The sequence below is a fragment of the Panthera uncia genome, chromosome E1 (genome assembly GCF_023721935.1).
Source record: "Panthera uncia isolate 11264 chromosome E1, Puncia_PCG_1.0, whole genome shotgun sequence".
NCBI classification, from domain to species: domain Eukaryota; kingdom Metazoa; phylum Chordata; class Mammalia; order Carnivora; family Felidae; genus Panthera; species Panthera uncia.
In genome coordinates, this window is record NC_064814.1 from 56,873,570 (window position 1) to 56,900,199 (window position 26,630).

At 59.0% G+C, this 26,630-nt stretch overlaps 2 protein-coding genes across 8 annotated transcripts in view; both read left to right on the forward strand.

Moving 5' to 3' along the window:
* The window catches only part of PLD2 (phospholipase D2), an 11,896-nt gene extending 4,575 nt beyond the window's left edge, over positions 1-7,321 (forward strand). The window contains exons 10-24 of the mRNA XM_049637147.1: positions 1,166-1,249; positions 1,383-1,461; positions 2,155-2,265; positions 2,692-2,862; positions 3,214-3,340; positions 3,499-3,617; positions 3,706-3,819; positions 3,957-4,061; positions 4,269-4,357; positions 4,472-4,585; positions 4,749-4,798; positions 4,988-5,122; positions 5,326-5,479; positions 6,203-6,317; positions 6,553-7,321. Of these exons, the coding sequence (XP_049493104.1) occupies positions 1,166-1,249; positions 1,383-1,461; positions 2,155-2,265; positions 2,692-2,862; positions 3,214-3,340; positions 3,499-3,617; positions 3,706-3,819; positions 3,957-4,061; positions 4,269-4,357; positions 4,472-4,585; positions 4,749-4,798; positions 4,988-5,122; positions 5,326-5,479; positions 6,203-6,317; positions 6,553-6,777 (1,792 nt within the window). The 3' untranslated portion in view covers positions 6,778-7,321. The remainder of the gene's footprint in view (positions 1-1,165; positions 1,250-1,382; positions 1,462-2,154; positions 2,266-2,691; positions 2,863-3,213; positions 3,341-3,498; positions 3,618-3,705; positions 3,820-3,956; positions 4,062-4,268; positions 4,358-4,471; positions 4,586-4,748; positions 4,799-4,987; positions 5,123-5,325; positions 5,480-6,202; positions 6,318-6,552) is intronic.
* Positions 7,322-13,157: 5,836 nt separating this feature from the next.
* Positions 13,158-26,630, forward strand: part of MINK1 (misshapen like kinase 1) — a 43,615-nt gene continuing 30,142 nt past the window's right edge. For 3 of the 7 annotated variants that reach the window (XM_049637151.1, XM_049637154.1, XM_049637152.1), the window contains exon 1: positions 13,170-13,575. In XM_049637151.1, the coding sequence (XP_049493108.1) occupies positions 13,519-13,575 (57 nt within the window). In that variant the 5' untranslated portion in view covers positions 13,170-13,518. Of the gene's footprint in view, positions 13,576-26,630 lie in introns of all 7 variants that reach the window. The other 4 variants (XM_049637150.1, XM_049637153.1, XM_049637155.1 and 1 more) reach the window with 3 other exon arrangements.

Here is a 26,630-nt window from a genome sequence, read left to right on the forward strand (position 1 = left end):
TCTTTTCTTTTTTCTTTTCTTTTCTTTTCTTTTCTTTTCTTTTCTTTTTCTTTCCTTCAGTAGGCTTCTCACCCAGCGCAGAGTGCAACATGGGGCTTGAACTCACAACCCTGAGATCAAGACCTGAGCTGAGATTAAGAGCTGGACGCTGAACCGACTGAGTCACCCAGGCGCCCCAAATTCTCATTTTACAAATCTTTTTCTTTTTTTTTTTTTAGGTTTATTTATTTTGAGAGAGGGAGAGAGGACATCAGCAGGGGAGCCAAATTCTCATTTTAAGCGATGTTGCACTGAACACAGTCTTTGCCTAAGCAAAGCATTTAATAGGATGCATCCCTAGAAATAGAATTACTATGTGCATTTAATGGTATTAAACAGTATGTGTGTCTGATATTCGAATACTGCCAAACTGTCTTCTAAATAAGCTATAACCAGGGCGCCTGGGTGGCTCAGTCAGTTAGGCGTCCGACTTTGGGTCAGGTCATGATCTCACGGTTCGTGGGTTCGAGCCCCGCGTCGGGCTCTGTGCTGACAGCTCGGAGCCTGGACCCTGCTTCGGATTCTGTGTCCCCCCCCCCCTCCCCCCCCCCCCCCCACTCACACTCTGTCTCTCAAACATACATGAATGTTAAAAAAATAAAAATAAAAAGGCTATAACCGAAGTATATTCCCAGTCTATGAGGATTCTCATTCTCCTGCATGCTAATATTGAACATTGCCAGTGATCTTTATTTTTGACAATTTAGTGGATTAAAGACATGTTATTCCATTTTGATATCAATTTCCGTCTTTACTACTGAGATTAAACATCTTTTCCTATGGTTGACCATTTTAATCTCCTCTGTGAACTGTCAGTTCTTAATCTTTGTTCATTTCGCCGTTGGCCTGTGTGTCTTTTTCTTATTGATTCGCTGGAACTCTTTATGTATGATGCGCTAATGTTCCCCACCTTTAGTCATCTTCGTTGTAATTTTTAATTTTACTTAGCTTAAACTGGCAAATTTGTCCCCCTTTCATACGTCTGACATCGTCTGATTTCTCTGATCACTCCTGATCTTTGACCCTGCCGTCACCTCTGATCCATGACTGTCCTCCGGTCTTCACTCTCCAGAGCTTTCTGGCTTCTGATTCTGACCTCCTTGGCTTGACCTTCCCCTCCCTCCAGGTTTGTGAACGGGGCGGGTTACTTTGCCGCTGTGGCAGACGCCATTGAAGGAGCTCAAGAGGAGATTTTCATCACAGACTGGTGGTGAGTAGGGGAAAAGCTCAGGCAGGAAGGGGCAGGATAGGGCCTGCCCCGGATCAGCTTACAGGCCAGAGGAGGGAGGGGCAGGGCAGAAGTGGCTGGCTGCTTGCCCTTCACCCCCTGCCCTGAATCCCAGGTTGAGTCCTGAGATTTACCTGAAGCGTCCGGCCCATTCAGATGACTGGAGACTGGACATTATGCTCAAGAAGAAGGCGGTGAGGACAGTGGCAGGCGGGAGGGGAGGTGCGTGGAGGTGGGTCAGAAGGGAGAAGGAAAGGAAGCTGAAGCTTCAGGGGAGGAAACACGTCTATCGTGGGCTGCTATCTGGCAAGCATCACCTCCTTTTCTTCCTTAAGAGGAACCTACACCTCCCCCTTCATGCTCCTCCTCTACCTGGTGCAGACTTCTCTCCAAGTACCCATTACACCTGGTGGCGTTACCTGGGGGTGTACGTGTCTGCCTTTCTCACGGGAGTGACATCGCTAGCCTCAGTATAAGGCCCGGTGTCCGCCATGTTGGGGACATCCATAGACGTTAATGGATAGACAGATGATCGAGAGGAGGGGCCGGTGGGTGGATGGATGATGGAAAGGGGGGATAGATGGAAGGATAGGAGGGTGGAAACGTGGATCAGTAGTGGGGGGGGGGTGAGGGATAGATGGATGACAGGTGGCACATATGGGGGTGAGTAAATGGCTGGGAAGATGGATGGATGGATGGATGGATGGATGGGCAGGTGAACAGTGTGCTCACCCACTGCTAAGTTTGCTGAGAGCATCAGAGCAGGGTGTGAGCACTGAGGATCCCCAGGCTGAGTGCACGGATATACAGAACCCCAAGAATGGGGAAGGATTCGGGAGGTTGCGGGGGGGGGCCGTTCTGACCCCCCCTCCCCCGCTCACCACCAGGAGGAGGGTGTCCGTGTGTCCGTACTGCTGTTTAAGGAGGTGGAGCTGGCCTTGGGCATTAACAGCGGCTACAGCAAGAGGGCTCTGATGCTGCTGCACCCCAACATAAAGGTGACCGTCAGGCGTCAGAGACGCCCCCAAAAACCACGACCCTCCTCGCCACACTTCCCCACCCCCTCGACCCTCCCTTTCTAATTTTTTTTTAAACGCTTATTTATTATTGAGAGACAGAGAGAGACAGAGGGTGAGCAGGGGAAGGGCAGAGAGAGAGAGGGAGACACAGAAGCCAAAGCAGGCTCCAGGCTCTGAGCCGTCAGCACAGAGCCCAATGCGGGGCTCGAACTCACGGACTGTGAGATCATGACCTGAGCCGAAGTCGGACGCCCAACCGACTGAGCCACCTAGGCGCCCCGCGACCCTCCCTCTCCTTGAACATCTCATCCCCCCATATTCCTGTCCCCCCCATCCTCCCTCCCAATGTCTCCATCTTCTCTCCGCTAAGCCCGCCCGCATGACCTGCCCCCACACCTGCTGCAGGTGATGCGCCACCCGGACCAGGTGACGCTGTGGGCCCATCATGAGAAGCTCCTGGTCGTGGACCAAGTAGTGGCCTTCTTGGGGGGGCTGGACCTCGCCTACGGCCGCTGGGACGACCTGCAGTACCGGCTGACTGACCTCGGGGACCCCTCTGAACCAGCCGCCCTGCAGGTGGTCCCCCCAGGCCTCCCTGAGCGTCCCTAGGCGCACCCCTCCCCAGCGCCAGCCCGCCCCCGCTGGTCACTCGCGTGCTGCCCGCCCCGGGGATTCCTCTTTCTGGGACCCCAGGAAGGTGCCTTGAAGGAGGCCCAGTCCTCTCCCCACGCCCACGACCGCGTCCCACTCCCCCGGGGTAGCGAGTGCGGCCGAAGGGGAGGGCCAGGGTGGGACTCTCTCTGTCTCATTCTTACTCTCTGTGTCTCTGTGTCTCACACTTTCAGTGCTCCTCTCTTCTCTGTGGCCCTGGCTCTGTGCGGCCTCCATGACCTCTCCTTGCCCCTGGCTTGGGTGTGTTCCCTACAGCCTCCCACCCCCGGCTCAGATGCTCCGGCCACCCCAGACCTGTCCCAAAACCAACTCTTCTGGCTGGGCAAGGACTACAGCAATCTTATCACTAAGGACTGGGTGCAGCTGGACCGGCCTTTTGAGGGTGAGGGTCCCCTCCTCCCAAGCCCCCAAAAGCTGAGAGTAGGGGCAGACATCGAGGCGGGAACCGAGAACGGGATGAGCTGGGTCAAGGGTAGTGTAGCTCTCCCTCTGGTCCCCTCGTCCTCCTCCCTGCCCCTGATCCTCCCGGGGGCCCCCCAGATTTCATCGACAGGGAGACCACGCCCCGGATGCCATGGCGGGACGTAGGGGTGGCCGTCCACGGTCTGCCCGCCCGGGACCTGGCCCGCCACTTCATCCAGCGCTGGAATTTCACCAAGGTGCCCACTCCCTCCTGCGGGGGCTCGGGGGGGGGGGGGGGGGTCGGGAAGGGGCCGCCTCCCGCCGACTGCCATCACTCCACCTCAGACGACCAAGGCCAAGTACAAGACCCCCGTGTACCCCTACCTGCTGCCCAAATCCACCAGCACCGCGGACCAGCTCTCCTTCACGATCCCCGGGGGGCAGTGCGCCACTGTGCAGGTGAGGCCCCCTCTTCAGCCCGTCCTCACGCCTCCCTCCCTCCAGCCCAGGGCCCCTGGCCCGAGAGCCCCCCTCCCCCCGCCCCGCCCCCTCCTCTCCTGGGGTCGGGAGCCACAGCATATTCGCTGTTCCGCCAGGTCTTGCGGTCGGTGGACCGTTGGTCAGCAGGGACGGTGGAAAACTCCATCCTCAATGCCTACCTGCACACCATCAGGGAGAGCCAGCACTTCCTGTACATCGAGGTGTGACGGGGGTGAGGGCGGGGCAGAGAATGGAGCGGACCCCGGGGGGATGAGAGGGACCTGACAGCGGCGGGATCGGTCCTTGAGGGCCAGCGTAGCCAGGCCTGGAGAAATGCGCAGCCCGGGGCCAGGGCCTGGAGCCTAGGCCTGGGGTTGGCAGGGGCCAGGGGCCTGGCTGCTGATGTCTCTCTTTGGTCCCTGCCTCAGAATCAGTTCTTTATTAGCTGCTCGGACGGGCGGACCGTTCTGAACAAGGTGGGCGATGAGATTGTGGACAGAATCCTGAAGGCCCACAAGTAAGGGGGGCGGGGAGTGGCCGCGGGATGGGGTTGTGGGCGTGGTTTAGCCCCAGCGGAGGGGCGGGGCTTGGGGGGGGACAGGTGAGACCTCTGACTCCGCCCCCTTCCCAGACAGGGGCAGCGTTTCCGAGTCTACGTGCTTCTGCCCCTGCTGCCGGGGTTTGAAGGTGACATCACGACAGGTGGTGGTAACTCCATCCAGGCCATTCTGCACTTCACTTACAGGTGACCCCCAGCCAGACTCTGCCTCTCCGTGGCCATCCACCCGTGCCCCTGCCCTGACTCTGTCCCCATCCCTTCCTGCTGGACTTCAGAGGTCCGCCTCTCTCCTGACATCCCCCACCAGCTCCCCCAGCCTCCACCTCCCTCACCGGCTCTTTTCCCTCAGGACCCTGTGCCGTGGGGAATATTCGATCCTACATCGCCTCAAAGCAGCCAGTGAGTGCTGGGGGCTGGGGGGTTGCAGCCCCGGGGCCTTCTTGCGTGTCTCTGGGGCTACTGCTCGGAGACGGCAGGCAGTCTTTACTGCAGGGAGACGCGTATAGACGAAGTGGGGAGGCAGCTGGGACAGGGCTCCATCTGCACAGGAGGGCACCCCTCCCTACACCCCCGCCCCCTTTCTCACAGTGGGGACAGCGTGGCGGGACTACATATCCATCTGCGGGCTTCGCACACACGGAGAGCTGGGCGGGCACCCGGTCTCCGAACTCATCTACATCCACAGCAAGATGCTCATCGCAGATGACCGGACGGTCATCATCGGTCAGTCCTGGATGCTGGGTCCCCGGCAGCGCTGGGGGGGGTGGGGGTGGAGCAGGGCCCAGCGGGAGGTGACGGAAGCTGGCTGGTCCTCGGGCAGAGTTGATGGGGCAGGGCCCCCCCACCCCCTGCCACCCCCCACCCCCCACTCCCCACCCCCTGCCCCCGGGCTCAGGCAGACACGTCGCGTCCTGCGCCCATCCCAGGCTCCGCCAACATCAACGACCGGAGCTTGCTGGGGAAGCGAGACAGTGAGCTGGCCGTGCTGATCGAGGACACAGAGATGGAACCATCCCTCATGGACGGTGGGGAGTATCAGGCGGGCCGGTTTGCTTTGAGTCTGCGGAAGCACTGCTTCAGGTAAGGCCGGGTGGGGAACAAGTTGGGAGGGGGTTACTCTGCCTCTGGAGCGGTGCGAGGGTTTCCCAATCTAGCATAGGGTACCGGGAAAGTAGGGATATCAAGACCATGAGAAACAGATATTACAAAAATCCGAAGCAGGTTCCAGGCTCTGAGCTGTCAGCACGGAGCCTGACGCGGGACTCCGACTCACCAACCGTGAGATCATGACCTGACCCAGGTCAGACGCTTAACAGACTGAGCCACCCAGGCGCCCTGAGAAACAAATACTTTAAAAATAACTTGGTAGTTTTTTTTTTTTTTTAAAGCATCAAAATAGTGGCCAAAGAAGATACAAAGTAAATTCTGTTGGATTCATTTGTGCTTATTGTACTGTTTAACATCGGGTTTATTTTGAATTACCTGCGTAGGAATAATCTGACTTTTCTGATATTCACCTTCTCCAAGGATCTTTTTTTTATTTTTCATTTTTTTTTAATGTTTATTTATTATTGAGAGACAGAGACAGAGAGTGAGCAGGGGAAGGGCAGACAGAGAGGGAGACATAGAATCCGAAGCAGGCTCCAGACTATGAGCCATCAGCACAGAGCCCAATGCAGGGCTTGAACTCACGAACCGTGAGATCATGACCTGAGCCAAAGCCAGTCGCTTAACTTATTGAGCCACCCAGGCGCCCCTCCAAGGATCTTAATCTGACCTTGCAGAGACCCTTTTGTCCCATAGTGTGATTCTCGGGGCACACGCCCGGCCAGACCTGGATCTCCGAGACCCTGTCTGTGATGACTTCTTTCAGCTGTGGCAGGACACAGCCGAGAGCAATGCCAATATCTATGAGCAGGTGGGCGCCGAGCGGGGCTGACTGTGTGGAAATCCACGGGTTATCCCGTTCGGGGTAGGATCGAGGCCCCACCGCCAAGCCGTTCCCAAAAGGGGGATGAGGGTGTGGGGGGCACATCGTGGGATTCAGTGGCTCAGGGTCAGCGTGGGGGGATATGGTGTGGGGAGCGGGGGCACCTTGGACTCTTGGCCGAGGGTCTCCAAGCCCCACTGGCTTCTGTGCCCCCCACCCACAGATCTTCCGCTGCCTGCCATCCAATGCCACACGCTCTCTCAGGGCGCTCCGGGAGTACGTGGCCGTGGAGCCCCTGGCCACAGTCAGCCCACCTCTGGCCCGGTCTGAGCTCACCCAGGTCCAGGGCCACCTGGTCCACTTTCCCCTCAAGTTCCTGGAGGATGAGTCTTTGCTGCCCCCCCTGGGGAGCAAGGAAGGCGTGATGCCCCTCGAAGTGTGGACATAGCTGCGGCTTCAGCCCGGGACAGCTTACCTGCCGCTGGGCTCCACCGAGGCTGGCTCCCTGCCCCCAACCCTCACGCTGGAGGGCAGTGCCCTCTGAGACCAGGGGGAGGGCAGGCATGCCAGAAGAGGACTAGAGAAGAGAAGCCACGGGGACCCTTCCTTGAGAAGCAGCTGAAGAGGTCACTCCGCCTCTGGGCTGGCGGGGCGGGGGTTGGGGGGGGCAGGAGGGCATCCTGAGTTCATCCCCCCTGCCGCCCGGTTCAAACCACTGTTCCAGGGCAGAGGCAAACCCTTGCCCCCACGCCCGGGATGCCTCCCTGGGGGAGGTCCTGTCCTGGGCCTTCCTCCTCCTGCCCCCGAACCCCCTCCCTGCCATTACTGCCAAGGTGGAGGGAAGAGTGAAGCCCCCCCGCCCCTGGCTTCGCCCCCGCGGTGGGCAGGGCGGGGGCTGGGGTGCACACTTACCCCCTCCCCTGCCTGTGGACAGACACTAGCTTTGTATCCGTTCAGTGAGCATTTCATAAATAAACGCCTAGTCTAGACAAGGTCCCCGGCTCTTCCTGGGCCGAACCTCGGCCCGAGCGCACGCCTCCCCCTCCCCGCCCGCATGTGGCACTGGGGCCCCGCGCCTTCGCCCCACCCGCCTCCCGGCTCCTTCCTGCAGCCTCATCCCCACTGCACCTGCCTGTAGTTTCCGGAGCTCCGTCCCCCAGCTGCTGGGAAGGGGAGGTGTTGGAAAAGGAAGGGCAGGGCCACGCCAGGACGCCTGGAGGGCCTGGGAGCCGCTGCTTCAGCTGTACAGGAGAGAAGGGCTGGGCTCAGAGGGGCCGTCCCTCGTTCCGCGGGTGACAGCACAGGAAGAGGCGTAGGGGAGCCCCTGTGGGAACGGTTAAGGGTACAGGCTCCAGGGCAGGAAGAACTGGGCCCGCATCCTGGGCTTGTCATCACCTAGGCGACCTTCTCAAGTCTTATCACTTCTCCGGGCCTCAGTGGTCCCAGCTGGGAAATGGGAATGACTCTTCCATAAATGGCCGGCTGCAGAGATGTAGTCGGTGATTTATAGATTTGGGGCGCATCCGCCGTTTGCCACACTAGCAAGTGCTCGGTGGCCACTCGTGCCAGGGGTCAGCACATCAAGCAGTTACAGGCCGTTTGTATCACCGCAGAAAGTTCCACAGGCCAGCGCCACTGCAGAGGGAAAAGAGACAACACAGGCATACTCTGCGGTAGAAAGGTCCCGTTCCAGACCGTGGCCATAAAGCCAACATTGCAGTAAAGTGACTCACATGAATGTCTGGGCTTCCCGGGGCACGTAGCAGTTAGGTCCACATTCTTGGGCTCTTTTACTTTGACGCACCAAGAAGCTGTTTCCGGTTAAACATTGTTGCGGCCGCTGGGTCTCATTGCTCTGTATTAACACAGGCATACATGCCATTAAAGCCTAACATCATAAAAAAAGGTTATGTTTGCACTACACTGTAATCTATTAAGTGTGCGACAGTATTGTGTCTACGGACAAAAAAAAAAAAAAATCAATGTACATACCTTAATTAAAAAAATATTGCCAGGGCGTTTGGCTGGCTCGGTCGGAGAAACATGTGACTCTCGACCTCAGAGTTGTGAGTTCGAGCCCCACGCTGGGTATAGAGATTACTTAAATGAACTTAAAAAAAGTGGTTTTTTAATTGTTTTTAAATAAAAAATATTGCTAAAAATCGCTACATGTTATTCGAGACTTTAGTGAGTCAGAATCGAACACTGATCACCACCGCAAATATAAGGATGAAGAATTTGAAATATCACAAGAATTACCAAAATGTGACCCAAAGCGAACAACACACGTTGTTGGGAAAATGGCACCAACAGACTTGCTTGACACAGGGTTGCCGCAAACCTCCCATTTTAAAAAAAAAATATGCTTGGGGCGCCTGGGTGGCTCAGTTGGTTGGGCGTCCGACTTCGGCTCAGGTCATGATCTCGCGGTTCGTGAGTTCAAGCCCCACGTCGGGCTCTGTGCTGACCGCTCGGAGCCCGGAGCCTGCTTCGGATTCTGGGTCTCCCTCTCTCTCTGCCCCTCCCCCACTCACGCCCTGTCTCTACCAAAAAATGAATAAATGTTAAAAAAATTTAAAAAAATATATGCTAAGACTAGGCCTGCCTGTAAATGGTATGAGTGTGGCACACATTGGGTTGAAGAAGGTCACATCCCAGGGCAGGTGGGGAGGAGGTGATAATGGGTATACAGAGTTCTCCACGTGAATTGGTAGCATTTCTCTCTCTCTTTTTTTTTTTTTAACGTTTATTTATTTTTGAGACAGAGAGAGACAGAGCATGAATGCGGGAGGGTCAGAGAGAGAGGCAGACACAGAATCTGAAACAGGCTCCAGGCTCCGAGCTGTCAGCACAGAGCCCGACGCGGGGCTTGAACTCACGGACGGGAGATCATGACCTGGGCCGAAGTCGGACGCTCAACCGACTGAGCCACCCAGGCGCCCCTCTCTCTCTTTTTTTAATGTTTGCTTATTTTGAGAGAGAGGGAGAGAGAATCCCAAGCAGGCCCCGTGCTGCCAGTGCGGAGCTCGACTCGGGAGATGGTGACCTGAGCTGAAATGGAGAGTCTGACGCTTAACCGACTGAACCACTCAGGCGCCCCGTGTAATTTCTTTCTTAAGCTGAGTGGTCGGTCGATGAAGTTGTAATATACATATTCCTATCTCTTTCTGTATCCGAACTGCTTTGCAATTAGGAAAAAAGTTGAGCACAGATCTTGGGTTTCCGTCCGTGATGTCCCTCAGCCTCGGTCTTGGAACTGACCACAGGAGCGGGGAGAAACGAGCTGGGGGTGGGGTAGGGCAAGCAGTTTAGGAAGGCTTTCTGGAAGAGGGGGCATGCTGGTGGATGACAGCGTGGAGGGAGGGGAGGCTCGCCGCCTGGCTCCCAGCCTTTGAATCCAGCCCTCCTTTCCTCTGAAGAAGCCCCCATCACACGAGAAATCCTCCTCCCTCCCACATCCAACGGTCCCCTGGTACTAATTGGCATTCTGCTAATTAGCCTCATTGTCAGCCTAAGTGCCTCCTTCCCTGGGGGACTTTTACCTCATTAACTGTGGAGGAGGGCGGTGGGGGCGGCAGCTGTCCCGAGGTGGGCTGGGGCTGGTGGGTTTCTGCACCACACTGCTGGTCCCTCAGCACCACCCCCGAACCCCACATTAGTCCTGGAGTTTCTCGAATGGAGGCCACCATAGTGCGGGGGGCAAGCAGCGGGCTTGGAACCAGAAGAGGTGGCCCTAGACCCGGCAAGAGAAGGAATCCAGCCTCCCAAGGTGAGCGGGAGGTCCTGACGGCCCCTGGGCCTGTATGAGATGTTCATCCATCTCCGAGGGGTCCTATAAGTTGTCTTATTTTTAATATTTTAACTTTCCTTGAAGCCCGATCCAGGCTTTCTCTACCACATCATCTCTCAGTTTTTATTACGGGCAGTCTCTTATACACATACAAAAGACAATACGAACCCTCATGTATCCATATGTCCCCTTTTTTTTTTTTAATGTTTGGGGCCAAGCAGTTCTTTATTGATTTCGTTTGTCCTCGGAGGAGGGGGTGCCTTTTTTTTTAATATCTCAAGAAACCACTAAACTCTAGGCCGACAGAATGCTTCCATAGGAGCCATGCAAACAGTGAGCATGACTCTGAGGACGGGGACAATTCTGCAGTGTATTCAGGTTCTAGCAGTTACTGTTAAAGCAACCGGAGGAAGACAAGTTCAGCAGGTCAGCCTCTCTGGAAGCCATCAGATGTGAAGATCTGCACAGAATGTGTCTGATTCACAACCGGAAGAAACCAACCTAGGGATCCTTTATAATTCGTGTGTGTGTGTGTGTATGGGGCTAGGGTCACTATTACTATTCTGTGGAGGGGGAGATTAGGGTCACTGTACATTGAATTTCTCCAGCTTCAATAATGAGGAGCACAGGGGCGCCTGGGTGGCGCAGTCGGTTAAGCGTCCGACTTCAGCCAGGTCACGATCTCGCGGTCCGTGAGTTCGAGCCCCGCGTCAGGCTCTGGGCTGATGGCTCGGAGCCTGGAGCCTGTTTCCGATTCTGTGTCTCCCTCTCTCTCTGCCCCTCCCCCGTTCATGCTCTGTCTCTCTCTGTCCCAAAAATAAATTAAAAACGTTGAAAAAAAAAATAATGAGGAGCACAGGGGGTCAGTCCTGTTTCTCTGCACTTCTCACCTTCCAGATTGCACTGCCTTTTGAGGTTTGAGGGCTATCCTATCCTTGTGGTCTTCATTTGCTCATTCATTGATTCAGTAGCTCCCCCCCCCCTTTTTTTTTAAATATTTATTGAAAGAGAGAGAGAGAGAGCGAGTGAGCACAACCTGGGTAGGGACAGAGGGAGACAGAGAGAGAGAATCCCAAGCAGCCTCCGGACTCCGATGAGGGATTCCAACTCATGAACTGTGAGAACATGACCTGAGCCGGAATCAAGAGTCAGCCGCTTAACGGACTGAGCCAGCCAGGTGCCCGAATTCAGTATCCCTTATTAAACACTGCCTATGAGTCGGGCATAAGTAAACTTATCAAAGACCTAGTATATGCCAAGTGCTTTACATATCTAGTTTTACTTTATTAATCTCCCTATTATCTCTAAGTCTCTGAGAGATTAATGACCTGCCCAAAGCACTAACTTCAAATTGTTTTTTCCCTCCTCTCCCATGGTCTTGATCTTGCATGAGTGCCTGCCCAGATAACAGAGGGCTTCATTCACTTACGTGATACTGAACCTCTAATGGGTGCCAAGACCTGTAGTGAACAAGGCTGACATGACTGCTGCCTTTAAGGAGATTCAACAGACACTTAAAAGTGTCAAACGTGAGCATACATTGAAGCCAGGCAGCTAAAACAGAAGAGCTAAACTCAGCCCTAGTGGGTCAGGGAAGGCTTCCTGGAGGAGGTGACTTAGACACACGTAGGACAAAGCAAAAGGCAGTGAGAGTGGGCATGGCCCGAATATTCCAGGGAGAAGAAACAGCAGGTGCACAAGCTGCAGGAGGGTCTGTTGAGTTCTGGCCACTGTGAGTAGATTTCAACATGGCTAGGATATATGAGGCTGAATGGTGGAGTGGTGAAAAACAAGGCAGGAGAAGCAGGCAGAATCTTGAAGGTCTTTGGTGCCCTACTGTATTCAAAAGACAGAGGGGAAGGGTGCAGCGAAGGGTCTCAAACATGAGTGACATCAGATGTGAGTTTTAGAAAGATCACTGTGGGTATGGAAAATTGACTTAAGAGGGTCCAGGCAGGGAGACCAAGCAGGTGGCTTTAAAGAGTAATGGGGGTAGGTGGGGACTGTGGCTTGGACAAGGACAACGACAAGGTAAATAGGAGGGGAGGAGAGCAAAACTGGATGTGCATACGAATGGGCCAAAGAGAAGTGTCCGGAAAGGAGGATGTTAACCCCTATCCAAGGACTTTTCATTCTAACTCTCCTAAACGATGTTTGCATGAAGACCGCTGGCGCTGGCGGAGTCTTTCACAGACAATACTGTTGCTGGAAGTGATCTCGGGGATCAAACTCCCTTCCTCCTCAACTTCACAGTTAAAGAAAAGCCCAGAGAAGCAAAGCAACTTACTCAAGGTCACACAGCACGACAGTGGCGGAACACGACTCCTCCTTCTTTTCACAGCATCACCCCGCCTCCCGTGAGGCTAATGGCTGGGGGTGCTGTGCCAACACCAGACCCAAGGTGACCCGCGCGCGATTTGAAGAGGTTGGACGTGGGTTCCTCCTCCTCTCCCTACTACCCCTTTCCCCACCCGCGGCTCCAGCGATCAATGAATAATTGTTGAAACAGCTCCTTTGCGCAGAACGAAGGGTGCAGAGACAAAGGGGTGCGGTAGGATTCCCCGTCCCCTCCGAGGTCCCCCAGTCGGGGAAGGGGGTAAAGGGCACTCCGGAGGCAGCCGGCACCCCCGCCCAACTCCCACGTGGTTTCTCCAGCCAGATTCCCACCCAGAGGCCCCTCCCTCGGCGGCTCCACTGTTGCCATGGCAATCAGGTGGGTGGACAGCCCATCCTATCTAGAGGCCATCCAGCCCTCGCGTGGGGAGTTACCATAACAACCCCCCTAGTAATAGGGGGGCTAGGTCCCGCCCCCCTTCCCCCGCAAATTGAGGTGGGTGGCTTGATTGGCAGCTGGCACGCGAAAGAGGAAGAAAAGGGAAGGAAGAGCGTCAAAGGAGAGCGAAGGAGGAAATGCGGGAGAGAGAGGGCAAAACACAGGCGAAGGGAAGGAAACGCGTGTGCGCACGCGCACCGGCCGGTGGGCGCGCTCCGCGGCCGCCCGGCCACCGCCCACTTCTTCTCGCCCGGCTCGCGCGGTCGGTCGGTCCTCGCGCGCGCCTTGCGCTCCCTCTCGCTGCTGCGCCTGCGCGCAGGTGTCGGCGCCTAGGGGGAGGGGAACCCGGCGCGCTCGCGTCACGTTCCCTCGTCCACCCTCCCGGAGCGCGGCCGCTCCGCGCCTGCGCAGGAGAGTCGGGAGGCTCGGGTTGCGGACCGGGCGCCAGCTCCTGTCAGTCGGTGGGTCGGTCCTCCCGCCGGCCCTCCCCCTCTGCGTCCTCCGGGGGAGGCGCGGCGGAGTCCGCCCCCGGGATCCCCCCCGATGGGGGAGAAGCGGCGACGGCGGCAGCGGAATAACCGAGCCGGCGCGTGAGCGGCCCCGGGGCCCGGCTGCCCGCGGAGGCCATGGGCGACCCAGCCCCCGCCCGCAGCCTGGACGACATCGACCTGTCCGCCCTGCGGGTGAGCGCGCCGCCCCCAGTCTCGCCCCGGTTCCTGCCCCCGCCGCCGGGGAGCGGCGCGGCCGCGCGCCTCACGTGCCCCCCGGGGCGCCCCCCGCCGCGGGGCCCCCGCCCTTGGCTTCCCCCCTGTCCGTGCACGCGCTGCGGATTCCGGGAGCCAGGTCGGTCCCCGCCCTGTGCTGCCCCGCCCCCACGCTCCCCCGCCGCCTCGGCCCGCACTCGGGCCCCGGACCCCTTCCCCCACCCCGCTTCCCCCAGACCTCGCCCCGCCACCTGCACGGTCGTGCCGGCGGTGCCCCTCCCCGGCCCCGCTCTCGGCCTCTTTCCAGCCTTGCCCCTGCTCGCGTCTCCTTCCTCCTCCTCCCCTATCTCGGCGCCTCGGATCTTGACTTTGCAACTGCCTCGACAGCCTCCCCCTCCTCGCCCTTCCTCCTCCTCGCCCGCCCCTGAATGGCACGTCCTCCCTGGCCGGAATTTCAGCCTTTCCGTCTGCACCCCGCGCCCCCCGCGGCCGCCGCGGTCCCCGTGCGCGGCTCTCCCTACGCCTGGTCTCGCGTTTCGAGTGCAGCAGCCCAGAACCAGGCATTTCCGGCCTCAGGGTCCCCGCATATTACATTACCAACTCTGCAGCGGTGTGGGGCTGGAGCCGAGACAAGTGCAGGGGGGAGGGGGGACGCGCTGGTTCCCTAAAGAAACCCAGGCTCGGGCTGGGGAGAGGATGTTTCTGTGCGTGTACACACACATGCGTGTGGTCGGTGGGGAGGTCGGGATGGCGGCGGGCAGGTCTGCGTGTGCTGGAGGGAAGGGGGAGGTGATGGGGTCTCCAGGGAGGGGCTGACCAGAAAAGGGCACGTGCACGCCCTCATTTGGGAGCTCGTCGGCCGCGTTTGTTCTGCTCGCAGCGCCGGCTTAAGGAGCAACTTCGTGATCTCAAGGTGAACACTCCAGACCGCCACCCAGGTGCGCTTTCTGTCCGGTGTCCTTCCGGCTTCCTCAACAGGCCCAGGTGTGCGGAGCGCAGGATTTCCCCTCTCGGGGGTTGGGCTTCTCGGGAGGCCCGGGTTTGGTGTCTGGCTTTGGAGTTCGCCGGGGAACGTGGCCAGTAGTGGGAAAAGGCGGTCAACCACACGGGTGCCCCGGATACGCCCGGAGGGGAGAGGGGAATTGAGGAGAGCAGAGTCATGTCGTTAATTGGGTCTCTCTAGGTGACACAGTTTCTGTCGACATTCAGGTCATAATTTGTTTGGTGCAATGTTGGGCCAGTTCAGTGTTCTCTCCTGCCTTGCTGGAGAGAAGGTGATGAACAGTTGCTCAGGAGGGAGACTAAGCATTGGATTTCATTCTGTGTGTGTGTGTGTTGGCCGGCAGAGGGTCTGAAGGCTTTAGGAGGGAACTTCTGAGGGTCAGTTTGAACTGGGATACTCAGCTGATACCCAGGTGGAGTAGGACAAGGTGCAGGTGCAAGCCCCCCGTAATGGGCTGTGCCCTAGGATGAACCCCCATCTTCCCTCCCCACCTTGGTTGTTGATTAACTCTGGCCACAGGCTCCCGTGGCTGCGGGGACTGACATGCAAGAAACACCGGGAGGGTCCAAACCGTGACCTTTGGTTTCTTCCCTGTGGGACTCTGCTTGGGCTTCCCTTTTCCTTTGGCCTCTTGGTAGTTTGGCCCGGACCCCTAGCCTGGGATTTCCAGCCACTCTGCAAATCTGACCTTGGACGTGGCATTTCCCTTCTGGATTTCTCTGCTAGAAGCCACGCTAGCCTCCTGCCTGATTCTCCTCTCCTTCCTCTCAGGAGAGGCCTCACACCTGCTCGAGGTGCTTTCTTGCCTCCTGCTTGAGGAAGTGCTCCCCTCCCCCTCCCACCCCACTACTCCAGGGCAGGAGGGGGAGGGGGCTTTCTTTGAAATGAAGCTAGAGAGGGCCTGCCTTCTCCTCGCTGCTGACCTTTTCTCAGTGCCTGCCCCCTCCGCCCCACCTCCTGGAGAGTGAGCACCCCACCTCCTGGAGAGCGAGCGGCTGTGGGTGGTTCATCTCTCGTTTTGTCCCTGTTTTCCAGTGACAAACGGCGACCCGGAGAATTAGCGGCGACACCTGGTCTCCCTGGCCTGCACCATCTTGTGTTGGGGGCCCGGGGAGGGGCCGGGAGAGGACCACGTCCAGCCCTTTTGAGCGGGCCTGGAGGGCCCGGGTTGTCTCTCTCTGGTTTCAAGCTAAGGCGTGGTTCGCAGCTGGTGCTGAGAGTAACAGTCTGGCGTCGGGGAAGGTGGGCCTGCCCGCACTCCCAGCACCGCGGGGAGAGGCCAGTGGACCCGCCCCGGGGTGACCTCGGGCTCCACGGGCTCGCTGGACCTCTCTGACACCCCGTTTCCCTACCAGCCTAGGGGCTTCCTCACTCACTGAGTCACCTTGGCCCCCGACTGGCAGCAAAGAGCCTTTCCTCTCAGCTCTACGTGGGGACAGTAATGGTGCCAAAGTCGAGAGTTGCTGCCAGAGTTCTGCGCGTTAAGTCCCGGGTCCAGCTCCCGGCACAGGGGGCCCGTGTGGCAGGCGGCCCTTTCCGTCGTTGCTGTCATCAGACGGCGGTCAGAGCAGCCTCCCAGCACAGCTGTGTCTGGACTAACGCTCCTTGGCCTGCTTTATTTTTACGCAGGTTTTATATAGCGTTCCCTTAGTCGGCTTTTACCGTCCTTCCTCACGTTCATCGTCATCAGCTGACACGCATATTTGTTTTTATCGGCAGGTTCAGCGAGAGCTAGGATTTTTGACTGTTTTGCTCATCTTTGCCTTTCCGGGGCCTGTTTTGCACATAAGGGGGGTTCAGTGTTTGTTGAATAAACGCGTATTCCAACAAGTGACGGTCCCCTAGCACAATGCTCGCTCAGAGAAAGCATTCAATAAATGTCACGCTTGTTAGGGTTCCTCTTGCCCCTCTCTTGGAGACACACAATTAAGAACATCTTTTCTGAGTTGTTTTTGGAATCAGGCTTTGTCTGGTGGTGCACAGAGTTCTGGAAGCTTCCATCCGAGCGATGCCCTTGGAGTAAAATTAGGATCTGCCAAGAGAAAATATGGGCGTCTTGCCTCAGACCCTCTCCGTGTCCAAGCTTGGTTATGTTCCAGGAGAATCTTCTGACTTGTGGCTCTTGGCTTCTCGCAAAGGGTAGAAATCAGTAAAGTGGACGGGATGGGGGGGGGGAGCAGTCCCCAGGCTGACCTCTTTCCTTTCTGCGTTGCTCCTTGTGGGTGACCCACCTCCCAAATCAAACAGCTTCTCTTTCCCGTGCGGCCAGCTGGAAGTTTCAGACGGCAGGGTCCTTGGAACTCTGGAGCCGCCCCCCGTGTCGCCGGGTTGAAATAACGTCACGGAGCCCAGTGAAGAGGGACTGGTTGATGGGCAGTCATGCTGCCAGAGGTGTTCTTTCTCGGATGATTTTGTGTCGTTGTGTCTCCTTCCCCTTCCTTCTCTCCGCACGAGGCTGTGGGGCCGGCGCCCTGGGAGAGTGGCGGCTCCGGGCACGTGTTCCCGGGGGGACCCACCCGTGTTCCGATGTGCTAGCTGCCCAGACGCTGGCGGTGGGTGCCCCAGGCACACCGACCCCCTGCAGCCCCAAGTAACTTAAGTAGTGACTCTTTCCCTGGAAAACTGCAGGGGGAGGCGGGGCCGTTGGGGAGCCCGCGGTGCCGCTTGAGCCCACGGAGGGGAGGCCACAGAGAGCTCGGCTGGAGCCAGGTGTTCGGCCACTGCCCCCTTCCTGCCGTGGACAGGACGGGACAGGTTGTGGGCAGCGGGAGGGGCGGCAGCACCCCCCTCACACTCGCCCCAGGAGCTCAGTCAACGCTGTGCCGTGCAGAATCGGATTTCGCACCCGGCCTCCGTTCCTTTCACCTTTGGACAGCTTGATACGCACAGTGTCCTCCCGTCATTTTGGGGACGAGACGGCAGGAAGTATGTGGGACGCCCTTTATAGGCTTGTCCCCGGGCATCGGTCTATGAATGAGGAATGTGGTAATCTCTCAACCCAGAAACATCAAACAGCTCTGGGGCCAGAGAACATCTCCAGAAGCCGTCCAAGAGTCGGCCTGACTAACGGTGCCGTCTCCAAAGTTGTACAGGACCTTCCTGCCGCAGTCACCGAGCGTTGGCGGGCACCAGGTTCCAGGTGCTCCGGGAAGGGTGTGACATCGGCCTCGGGGCTGCACTCAGCTGTTGACTCAGAGCTCTGGGGGCATTCAGCCTAGACATGCTTCCACAGGCTCAGGCTCCCCCTTTCTTTTTGTTTCCTTTCAAGTGTATTTATTTATTTTGAGAGAGAGGGAGGCTGAGGATCCCAAGCAGATTCCACACTGGCAGCAGAGAGCCTGACGCGGGGCGTGAGCTCACGAGCCGTGAGATCATGACCAGAGTCGGAGTCGGACGTGCAACCCACTGAGCCACCCAGGCGCCCCAAAGCTCCCCCTTTCTTAACTGTTACTGCTTTCCTCAGTATCTTGGAATCCTCAAGGTCTGGAAGTTTTTGTCAATTCTGATTCCCGGGGATTCTACTCATTTTCTTTTGTCCCGTGTTTTCGGTCATCTTGAAATCTCAAGTCCTTTCTCTTCCCCAAACATTCCCTTTACATCCCCGACTCCCTCAGTCTCTTCCTACGTTTAAGGAATAGAATGAAAAGTAATCAGGTTAATAAGTCGACTTTCAGACCGTTTCCTGAATGCGCACAGAATATAGGAACATTAGAAACTTTACTTGGTGGGGGGCGCCTGGGTGGCTCTGTCGGTTAAGCATCTGACTTCAGCTCAGGTCACGATCTCGCGGTCCGTGAGTTCGAGCCCCGCGTCGGGCTCTGGGCTGACCGCTCAGAGCCTGGAGCCTGTTTCGGACTCTGTGTCTCCCTCTCTCTCTGCCCCTCCCCTGTTCATGCTCTGTCTCTCTCTGTCTCAAAAATAAATAAAACGTTAAAAAAAAAGAAACTTTACTTGGTGAAAGCAGTGAGCCCTGGCCACACCCACGTTCCCTTCTCTTCCATCCTGTCCTTCCTGCTGGTCTCCTCACCAGCCGGTCCTTGACTTGAGTCTGGGGTTCTGCCATCTACAGGAAGCACCTCCAGAGGCTAATTGAGGGGGTTCTTGAGGCTTTTTGTTCTTTAGAAGGGTAGGGAATGTGGAGGGAGGAGAAAAGGAAGGTCTGGAATTCTACTGGCCCTGGGAGCCCCTGGAGACTTAGTCTGGTGGCCAGGCGGCCTGAGGATGTACTTGCTAACTGTGGGGGAGGTTTCTTGTTTTGTTTGAGGAAAGATCTAGAACTAGGCACAGAGGTCACATTGAGGCACAAGGTAGACGTGGCTTTGCTACAGTCTAGGAGTGGGGAGAGGCATTGATAAAATGGCCATGTACGTAGTGATGCGCGTGCGTCATCACAAACCACGATAAAGGCCGTGGCAGAGAACTTTAGCGGGCCGCGAGAGCATATGACGAGAATCTTTCTCACTTTTCGTGAGACGAAAGTGTTTGGTGGTTGATTGAGGGACCGACAGGTCCCAGGTCAGAAGAGCGAGCTGGCGGCACCGAGAAGGAATAGGGGGCACCAGCGGGAGGAGTTCGGCCATGGCCGGAGTTGGGAGACCCTGGAACGGGGCAGTTCTTTGGGCGGAGCGTTCGGTTGACAGCCGAGGGCCCGGGGCCTCCAGGCTTCGTTTCCACAAGGATTTCTTCTGAGCCTTCCCTTGGGGGCGGGGGGGGGAAGAAGTTTGTTCTGAAGGGTTAGGGCATGTATATGGGACGGGCCCGTGACTCCTAGGACCGTCGTGTTTGTTTATTGAGGGAGGATCTCTGTGTGCTGTGTGTGTGTGTGTGTGTGAACTACGAGTGAGCGTGCCTGTTGTCTACAGCAGGCGTGTGAGGGTTGTCCCTAGATGGGTGATTTTAGGTTGGTGACAGTGATACCTACTCGCGAACAACGTGATGTCGCGACGTATGCGCTCTCGGTGAAATGATCGCCACCGTCCGGTAATTAGCGTTTCCGTCTTCTCGCGCAGTCACCTGTAGGGGAGGGGAGGGTGTCCCCAGTTGCAGTGAGCTGAGCGGTGTCTGGGGCTGGAAGGTGGGGGCGTCCCCCAGGAATGGGCATGGACAGGCCCAGCCCCGGGCCTTGCTCCGGCCGGCCGTGGGAAGTGGGGTTCTCCCCGTGAGTAGACCCCGTGTATAAACAGACGAGGTTCTCAGCTGACCCTGTGTGCCAGTGAAGGGTGAGTGGGGTGCGCAGGGGGAGTGTTCCCGACTCCGCGTGTCGCCAGCGGAAAGGGCTGGGGCAGCCACAGTGCGGGGCGGGCGGCGGGCCGGGCTGCGGAAGGGGCTGCGGCCTCTGGAGAGAGGTGGAAAGGTGGAGATGGTGGGCAGGGGAGGGGGCCGGAGGGCCTCGGACTCCCCGGGAAGTGTCCCCACGGCAGGAGGACCTGTCTTCCAGGGGTGTTTGGGCGTCGCTGTCACTGTATCCGGGAACCTCTAACAGCATCAGCGTGTGGGGCCGGCGTCCGCAGCACGGGGGACACTGGTGCCTCCGCCCGGGTCGCCCGTAGTGCCTCTTGTGAACCTGGCGTGGGCTCGGGAAGGCACAGCTTTCTGCCGTGAAGTCCCTCCTTCGCTGCCTTCTGGGTGGAGAGAGGGACGTAGGCAGTAAATGACTTCTGCATGGCACACGCCTCCCCTGACAGCTTTTATTTGTCTGCCAGCACACCTCCGAAGGTAAAATGGGCAGGCTCCAAGCCAGACCGGGAGGAAGAAGATTCTCATGTTCTCTCTTTACCACCCACCCGCTCTTTCTCTCAAGGCGCATTTGTGAGAAGGTGGCTGAAGTGTGTGTCGTACTCGGTCCTTAATTCTGAGCGGCTCAGGAAAGAGTGTTCGAGAAAAGAGGCAGGGGCGCTCCGGAGCCCAGGCGTCAGCAGCAGGAGCAGGTGCCCACGGTGTCTGGGAGAGGAGGCTAGCGCACTTCCCTTTCCTCTCCCGTCTTTCTCTTTTCCAGTGTTTTAAATTGTTTTACTTACAGAGGGCATGTGTGTGTGTCAGAGCACGGGAGGGGCAGAGGGAGAGAGAGAGAGGATCTCAAGCAGGCTCCGTGCTCAGCGTGGAGCCCCACACGGGGCTCGATCCCACACCCTGAGATCACAACCGGAGCCAAAATCGAGAGTCGGTCCCTCAACCGACTGGGACGCCCAGGCGCCCTCCTCTCTGGTCTTTCTGTTCTCCGGTTGTTGCCTCGAAGACAGAGGTGCGTGCGAACGTCCTCTCAGATTGCAGAGGGAGGAAGGCAGCCTTCCTAGGGTGTGCTCTGGGGGAGAACGGCCCCCTGGGGGTGGGTGAGTGACGGGGGACAGAGCAGTGACAGGGACAGGTGGGGGAAGCCGAGGGACAGGGCTGCCGTCCACTTCCCGCTGCCCCTGGACCTTAGGACAGCACAGCTTGATGGGCTGGGCTGGTCTCACCACGGCTTGGAGACCCTCTGGCCTCGACAGGCTTCTTCACACCGGAAACCCCCTGGGCCCACGTGTCCCACAGCCCTGGGTTGGGGGAAGGGACAGCATGCGGCTCCGAGGCTTGTCGGTTCCCTTGTCCCTAGACCCCCACATGCTCCTTTCTCTTACTTCGGTTTGGAGCTCAGGCTGCTCCAGTGCGAGTCCTTTATACGTGGGCGTGGGGTCGCTGCAGAAGGGGTGTGGGTGAGACCGGTAAGCAGTCCTCGCAGCGCAGTTGGTTCTCTCCTCGTGTAATCTCGCCGTCCCTCCCAGAGCCCTCGGGAGTGGGCGACTCTCTCCTCGTCCCCCGCCCCGGGGGAACACGCCAGGGCTCATAGAAGGGAGTCCACGGACCTCTCTGGGGCTGGACGGCCAGTAAACGGCGGATCCCGGAGTGGGACTCAGGTCTGACTCACTGCAGAGCCTGAGCGTGTTGGCTCCTGTGCCGTTGGCTGCCTGCTCCGGGAGGCAGGGCCTGGCGGTGCGTGGGGGACAGAGGGCCCTGTGTGGCCCACGTCCTAGGCCGTGTGCTTGGAGAGTGGTGTTTCCTCCTGACTTTCATCGTGAACGCGTGGGTGCAGCGAGCAGGCCTCGCGACCTCTCGTGGGAACACACCGCCGTCCCTGTGTCTGTGCTCACGCTGTTCGGAGGCTCGGGGAGTGCGGCCCGCGTCGTGGACGGAGGCAGCCTGCGCGAGGACTGCCTGCAGCCGTTGAGGGGCACGCGGTCCGGATCTGTGTCTCGATAGAGGACGGGCTCTGTTCCTGAACGTGGGGCGTGTTTCGAGAAGCGGGAGTGGGGCGCCAGCCCGAGTCTCGGGGGGCTGCGGGGGGCTGGCATTGGCGGGCACGTGCCAGCAGTGCTGGCTTCCCGGGGCCCGTGCCCGGGACTGGCGGAGACTCGTGGGTGCCGGGCTGCCGGGCGGAGCAGTGACGACAGGAGGGAAGGACGCTCACGGGAATCCAGAAGATTGGGTTCGGAGGAGAGTAGACGGACTCAGAGAGGCCTGTCCTTCAGCAGGAAGAGAGGAGGACTCTCGCTCCTGCCTGAAAAATGTTTTTTTATCACAGCTAAACAGGCACAAAACGGAGCATCTTAGCCGTGTTAAGCGCGCCGTGCAGCCGTCCCCAGTGCCCATGTCCACGCCTGTCTGTCCCCACGAAACGTGAACCCCGGCCCGGGACCCACCATCCCCGCCTCCACCCTTTGCGCGCGTGCAGAGTGGAGCTGGCCTGACGCAGCAGGTGCCTCACTGGTTGAGTCGGGAGAGCTGACCCCTCGCCCGCCCGCCTCCCAGGAGGCGCCAGGCCTGACACGGATACGCGCCCAGTGGTGCGGGAATCAGGGGCGGACGAGGCAGCGGGAAGAGAAGCCGAGGGTCTCCCCTCCCTCGTCAGTGCTTCTGGCCGCCTCCCGCTTTCCGGCTCGGCCCGGACCCACCGTGGCGCCCGTGCCAGCCCCGGCTCCTCGTCCTGGGGGCCCAGGGCAGGGGCTGGAGGAAGGTGGGAAGGCCGTTCGGGGGACGACGGTGACAAAACGCGGCAGCATCTCTGCGCGTGTTAAAGGGGAGGAGGAGACCCGCCCTGTGATGGCCCCGCGGGCCCTGCACCTCGCCGTTTGCGGGGGGTGGTGCGCGGGGGGCGCCCCTCTGCCCGGGGGCTCTGCTCCCCACACCTGTGTTCACACAGCACCAGCGGCCTTTCCGGGTGCCCAGGGCTCGGACGTGGACGGAGGGACGATTCGAGTGTCGGGTGGTGTATTCCGAGGTCTCTTCGGGGGGGGCTGGGCCGTAGGAAGCCCTGAGCGGCCCTTGAGGCCCCTTTGATGACAGCCTCCTGGGCCTCCTGGAGCCCGGGCAGGCCGTGTCCCTGGCGTGGTGTCCACGCACCGGACTCGGAGCGTGACGCAGAGTCGAGCTGGGTTTCTCAGAGTAGAGGTGGCCGGCGCGGGGGGCTGCCCCGCTCCCTGGCCTTCCCTTTTGCACTCCACGTGCGGCGGCGGCGTCATTGGCCTTCAGGGGGAGACGGGGGCGGGCTTGGCAGTCAGGTCACCCGGGAGGACGGGAGGGCGGAGAGCCCCTCGGCACACGGAGGCCTGCCTCGCGGGTCGGCGTCCAGGTCGCAGAGGCCTCTGGCGGCCGTGGGCATGGTGACTTAGGTCCACCTCTCAGGGCTTTGTCCCCAGATCACCAGTCTTTGTGCCGGATCCCGAAGACAGATGGACGTTTTCTGTCTTCTGTGCACGACCTAGACGAGGCCACACATACTCCGTCCCCTTTCAGGGTCTGCCCAGAGCGCCCTCGCGCTCCCGTCTAAAGCCCCCTCTTTCCTTACGTCGAGCCGGGTGTGAGTGGGGGTTGGTGCTCTTCCTTGAACCCAGCCTGTCGTGCCCAGCCCTGGTGCTCAGAGTTTGAGTGAAGGAATGCCCCCGTGGCTCACTCCTGGGGACACCGCTCGCCTTGGGTCTTACCCCGCTGTCCGGCATGGCGCTCTCCCTGGATGTGCTTGTCCGCACCGTTCGCTGCTGAGAGTGAGAAGTCACCTAAGTGCTCGCGTGTAAAGCAGAGCCCCCGCGGGTCGTCTTACATCGTTCCAGGTGCCCGTGGGAGGCCAGGGGCTCAGAGCTCGCCAGCTCGGACCTCTGGCGCTGCTCGCCGACCACGGCGCTGCGTTGCCCGGCCCCGTCTAAGTCGGGGGCTCGCGCGTGCTTGGCGGGCCCAGGGTCGCAGCCTGCTCGCGTTGGGCAGACTTGACGTCTCCCTGGCTGCTGACCCCGGGGGGCCGTGGAGCTCCGGCAACACGATGCACGGGGCGGTGAGCGTGGCGTTCAGAGCCCGGAGACCCGGTTCCGGTTCCGGTTCCGTCTCTCGTTTCCAGGATGCGTGTCGTGTTGCTGGGACTTGGTTTCCTCGCTTGCAGGATGAAGGGGTGGGACCAGTGGCTCGCAGTCAGGCTCAGTCAGAGTCACCTGGGTCACCTCTCCAGCCTTCAGGTGCCGAGCGCTGCTCCCAGAGGCGATCCAGTGGGTCCAGGGTGGAACGGTGACACGTTATTCCCCAGGTGATCTGATGCAGATCGGCCCCCAGAACTACGGGACCGGATGACCCCTAGGGTCCCTCCAGATCCAGGAGTCCCCTGCTCCCTCGCTCCCTCCCTCCCTGGAAGTCCGCGAGTACCTACTGTGTGGGGTGCTGTTTGTTCTCAGTGCTGCCTTAAACGTGCGAGCAGGGAAGGGGTGCGATCTGCGACGTCGCTTGCAAGGAAAGGCGCGCTTCGGGGGCGGTGACTGTGTGTGAAGCTGGGCGTGACGGAGTTGAGAGAAACGGGCCAGGGCGAGACGGCCAGGGACGAGGTCTGAGCTCGTCTGGGGAACACCGGCCCCTACTGTAGTGACCTCAGGGGGCCAAGTCGGGGTGTGGGTGGGGGGCTGGGCATCTGGGAAGGACGCAGGATAGGGGAAGGTTCAGAAGGCCTCCAGGCCTGTGAAGCAGGGACATCACCGTCCGAGCGCGGCGGGGACTGAGCCCTGAGCCCACCGGTGCCGCGGAGGGGAGCGGCCAAACCGGGGGAGGGCTGACCTGGGGAGATCGGGCCTTTTACTGGGCTTTTGAAGACAGGGAGGGGCCTGGAGTAGTGGGGCCTTCCCATCACCACTCATCCCTAAGGGCACAGGCCTTGGACACAGAGTTCAACTGACGCCCCAGTTCTGTCACCTCCTGGGTGACCTTTGGCGAGGGCCCGTTTTTGTCATCTGTCACACGAGGGTGGCAAGGCCAAGGCCTGCCTCCCAGAGCCATTGTGGGGATGGGACACGAGCGTAGGTAAGGTGTCTGGTTGGATAGGTGGGGGCTGCCTGATTTCTCATGAAAGAAAAGTCCCAGAAAGGGCGTCTCCTGGGGTCTGGACATTCATGTTCTCCCTAGTGTTTTGTTTGGGAAAGAGAAGACCGTCTGGGCCGTGGGTGGGTGAGTCACTGAGCCCCCAGGTGTGAGCCCTCGGGGTCCCCTCTCCCTGCCCTAGAGCCCCTATAATCCCCAGAAAGTCCTCTAGCCTCGCTGGGGCCGGGACAGAGACCAGGTTCAGAATCCATTGTCTCAACTTGAGAGTCCTGTTTGTCCTGCTGCCCGGGTGCAGGCGCTCTGGGCCCACCCAGCGGAAGCACCCGTGCGGGGGGGGGGGGGGGGGGGGGGGGGGGGGGAGCGGGGCCTCACCTGGGACGCTCTGATGGGGACGCGTGCCTTTGTTGGGACATGAGACCCGGGACCTGGACACAGAGCTGTGCAAAGTGCCTCGCTGACTCCGGCCTGGGGCGGGGGCTGCCGGGCCCCTGGCCCAGGGAGTTAGCCTTTCCTGCCTCAGACTTCCGCTTGCTGGGTGATTCTTCCGTGCCCTCTGGTGTCAGCTTGCATGTCACTTCCCCAGCAGGCCCTTGGCCCCCTTAAGGTGACCTCACCTTAGTCCTTCCAGAAGCGCTGCTTCCTGTGGGCTCCGCGAGGGAGGCGGCGTTCATGGCCGTGGTTTGGTCTCCGGCAAGCGCTCCGTGTTTGTTGAATGAACGTGTGAACTGGCTCCCCAGGCGCAGCGCCGGTTTCTGAGGACAAACGGGAGAGGTGGGCCTACTGAGAAGTTGGGGGAGCCTGTTGGCTTCATCCTGCCCCCCCCACCCCTGGGGCTGTCATTTATTCTGAGCTGGCCTTTGGTGGGGCCAAGGAGTATCTGGTCTCCACCCTTTGGAGAACAGCCCTGCTCTTCCTTTCTCAGTCTGTGATTCAGACATGCGTCCTTCCCCTCCCTGCTGGCCTCACCCTCCACCTGCTGTGCTGCCTGACTCAGCTCTGCGCCCTCTGCCCTCCTGCCCTTCCTGCTGGCTCTTTCCACGCCCCCTCATCCCTTGTCTTTCCTGTGGCTCCCCCTGCCACCCCACGACACCTGGTTGGCTTCCCATCTAGAATTACTTTTATATTTTTTTAAAGTAATCTCTACACCCAACGTGGGGCTTGAACTCACAACCCAAAGATTTAAGAGCCGCAAGCTCTTCCGTTTGAGCCAGCCAGTTGCCCCCCCGCACCCCAATTTACAAGGAATGAGGGAAGAGACCGTTCACAGGCTTCCTTGGTCATGAGGCTTCCCTGGTCCCTTCCCTTGGATCTGTGGACACCTGACTCCCACAGGAGGAGGTTGGCAATGAGGTGTAATGATCTGTTTGTGCTGCAGCAGAAAACCAGCAGTGAGAAGGCTTATTATTATCCAGCCCCTGATTACTGTTGTCCTCCGTGAGCTCGGGCTCAGTGTGTGCCAGTCTGCACGGGCTCAGCCCATCCCCTGCCACTGCCTCCTCCCTCTCCCTCCTCCCCTTCTCCCACCCTCCTCCCCCTCCTCCTTTTCCACCTCTTCCCTTCTCCTCCCCCTCCTTCCTCCTCATCTCCTCCCTCCACCGTCTCCCTCCTCCTCCTCCTCCCCTTCCTTCCTTCTCCCCCTCCTCCCTCCTCCTCCTCCCCCTTCTCCCCCTCCTCCCTCTCCCCCTCCTCCCTCTCCCCCTCCTCCCTC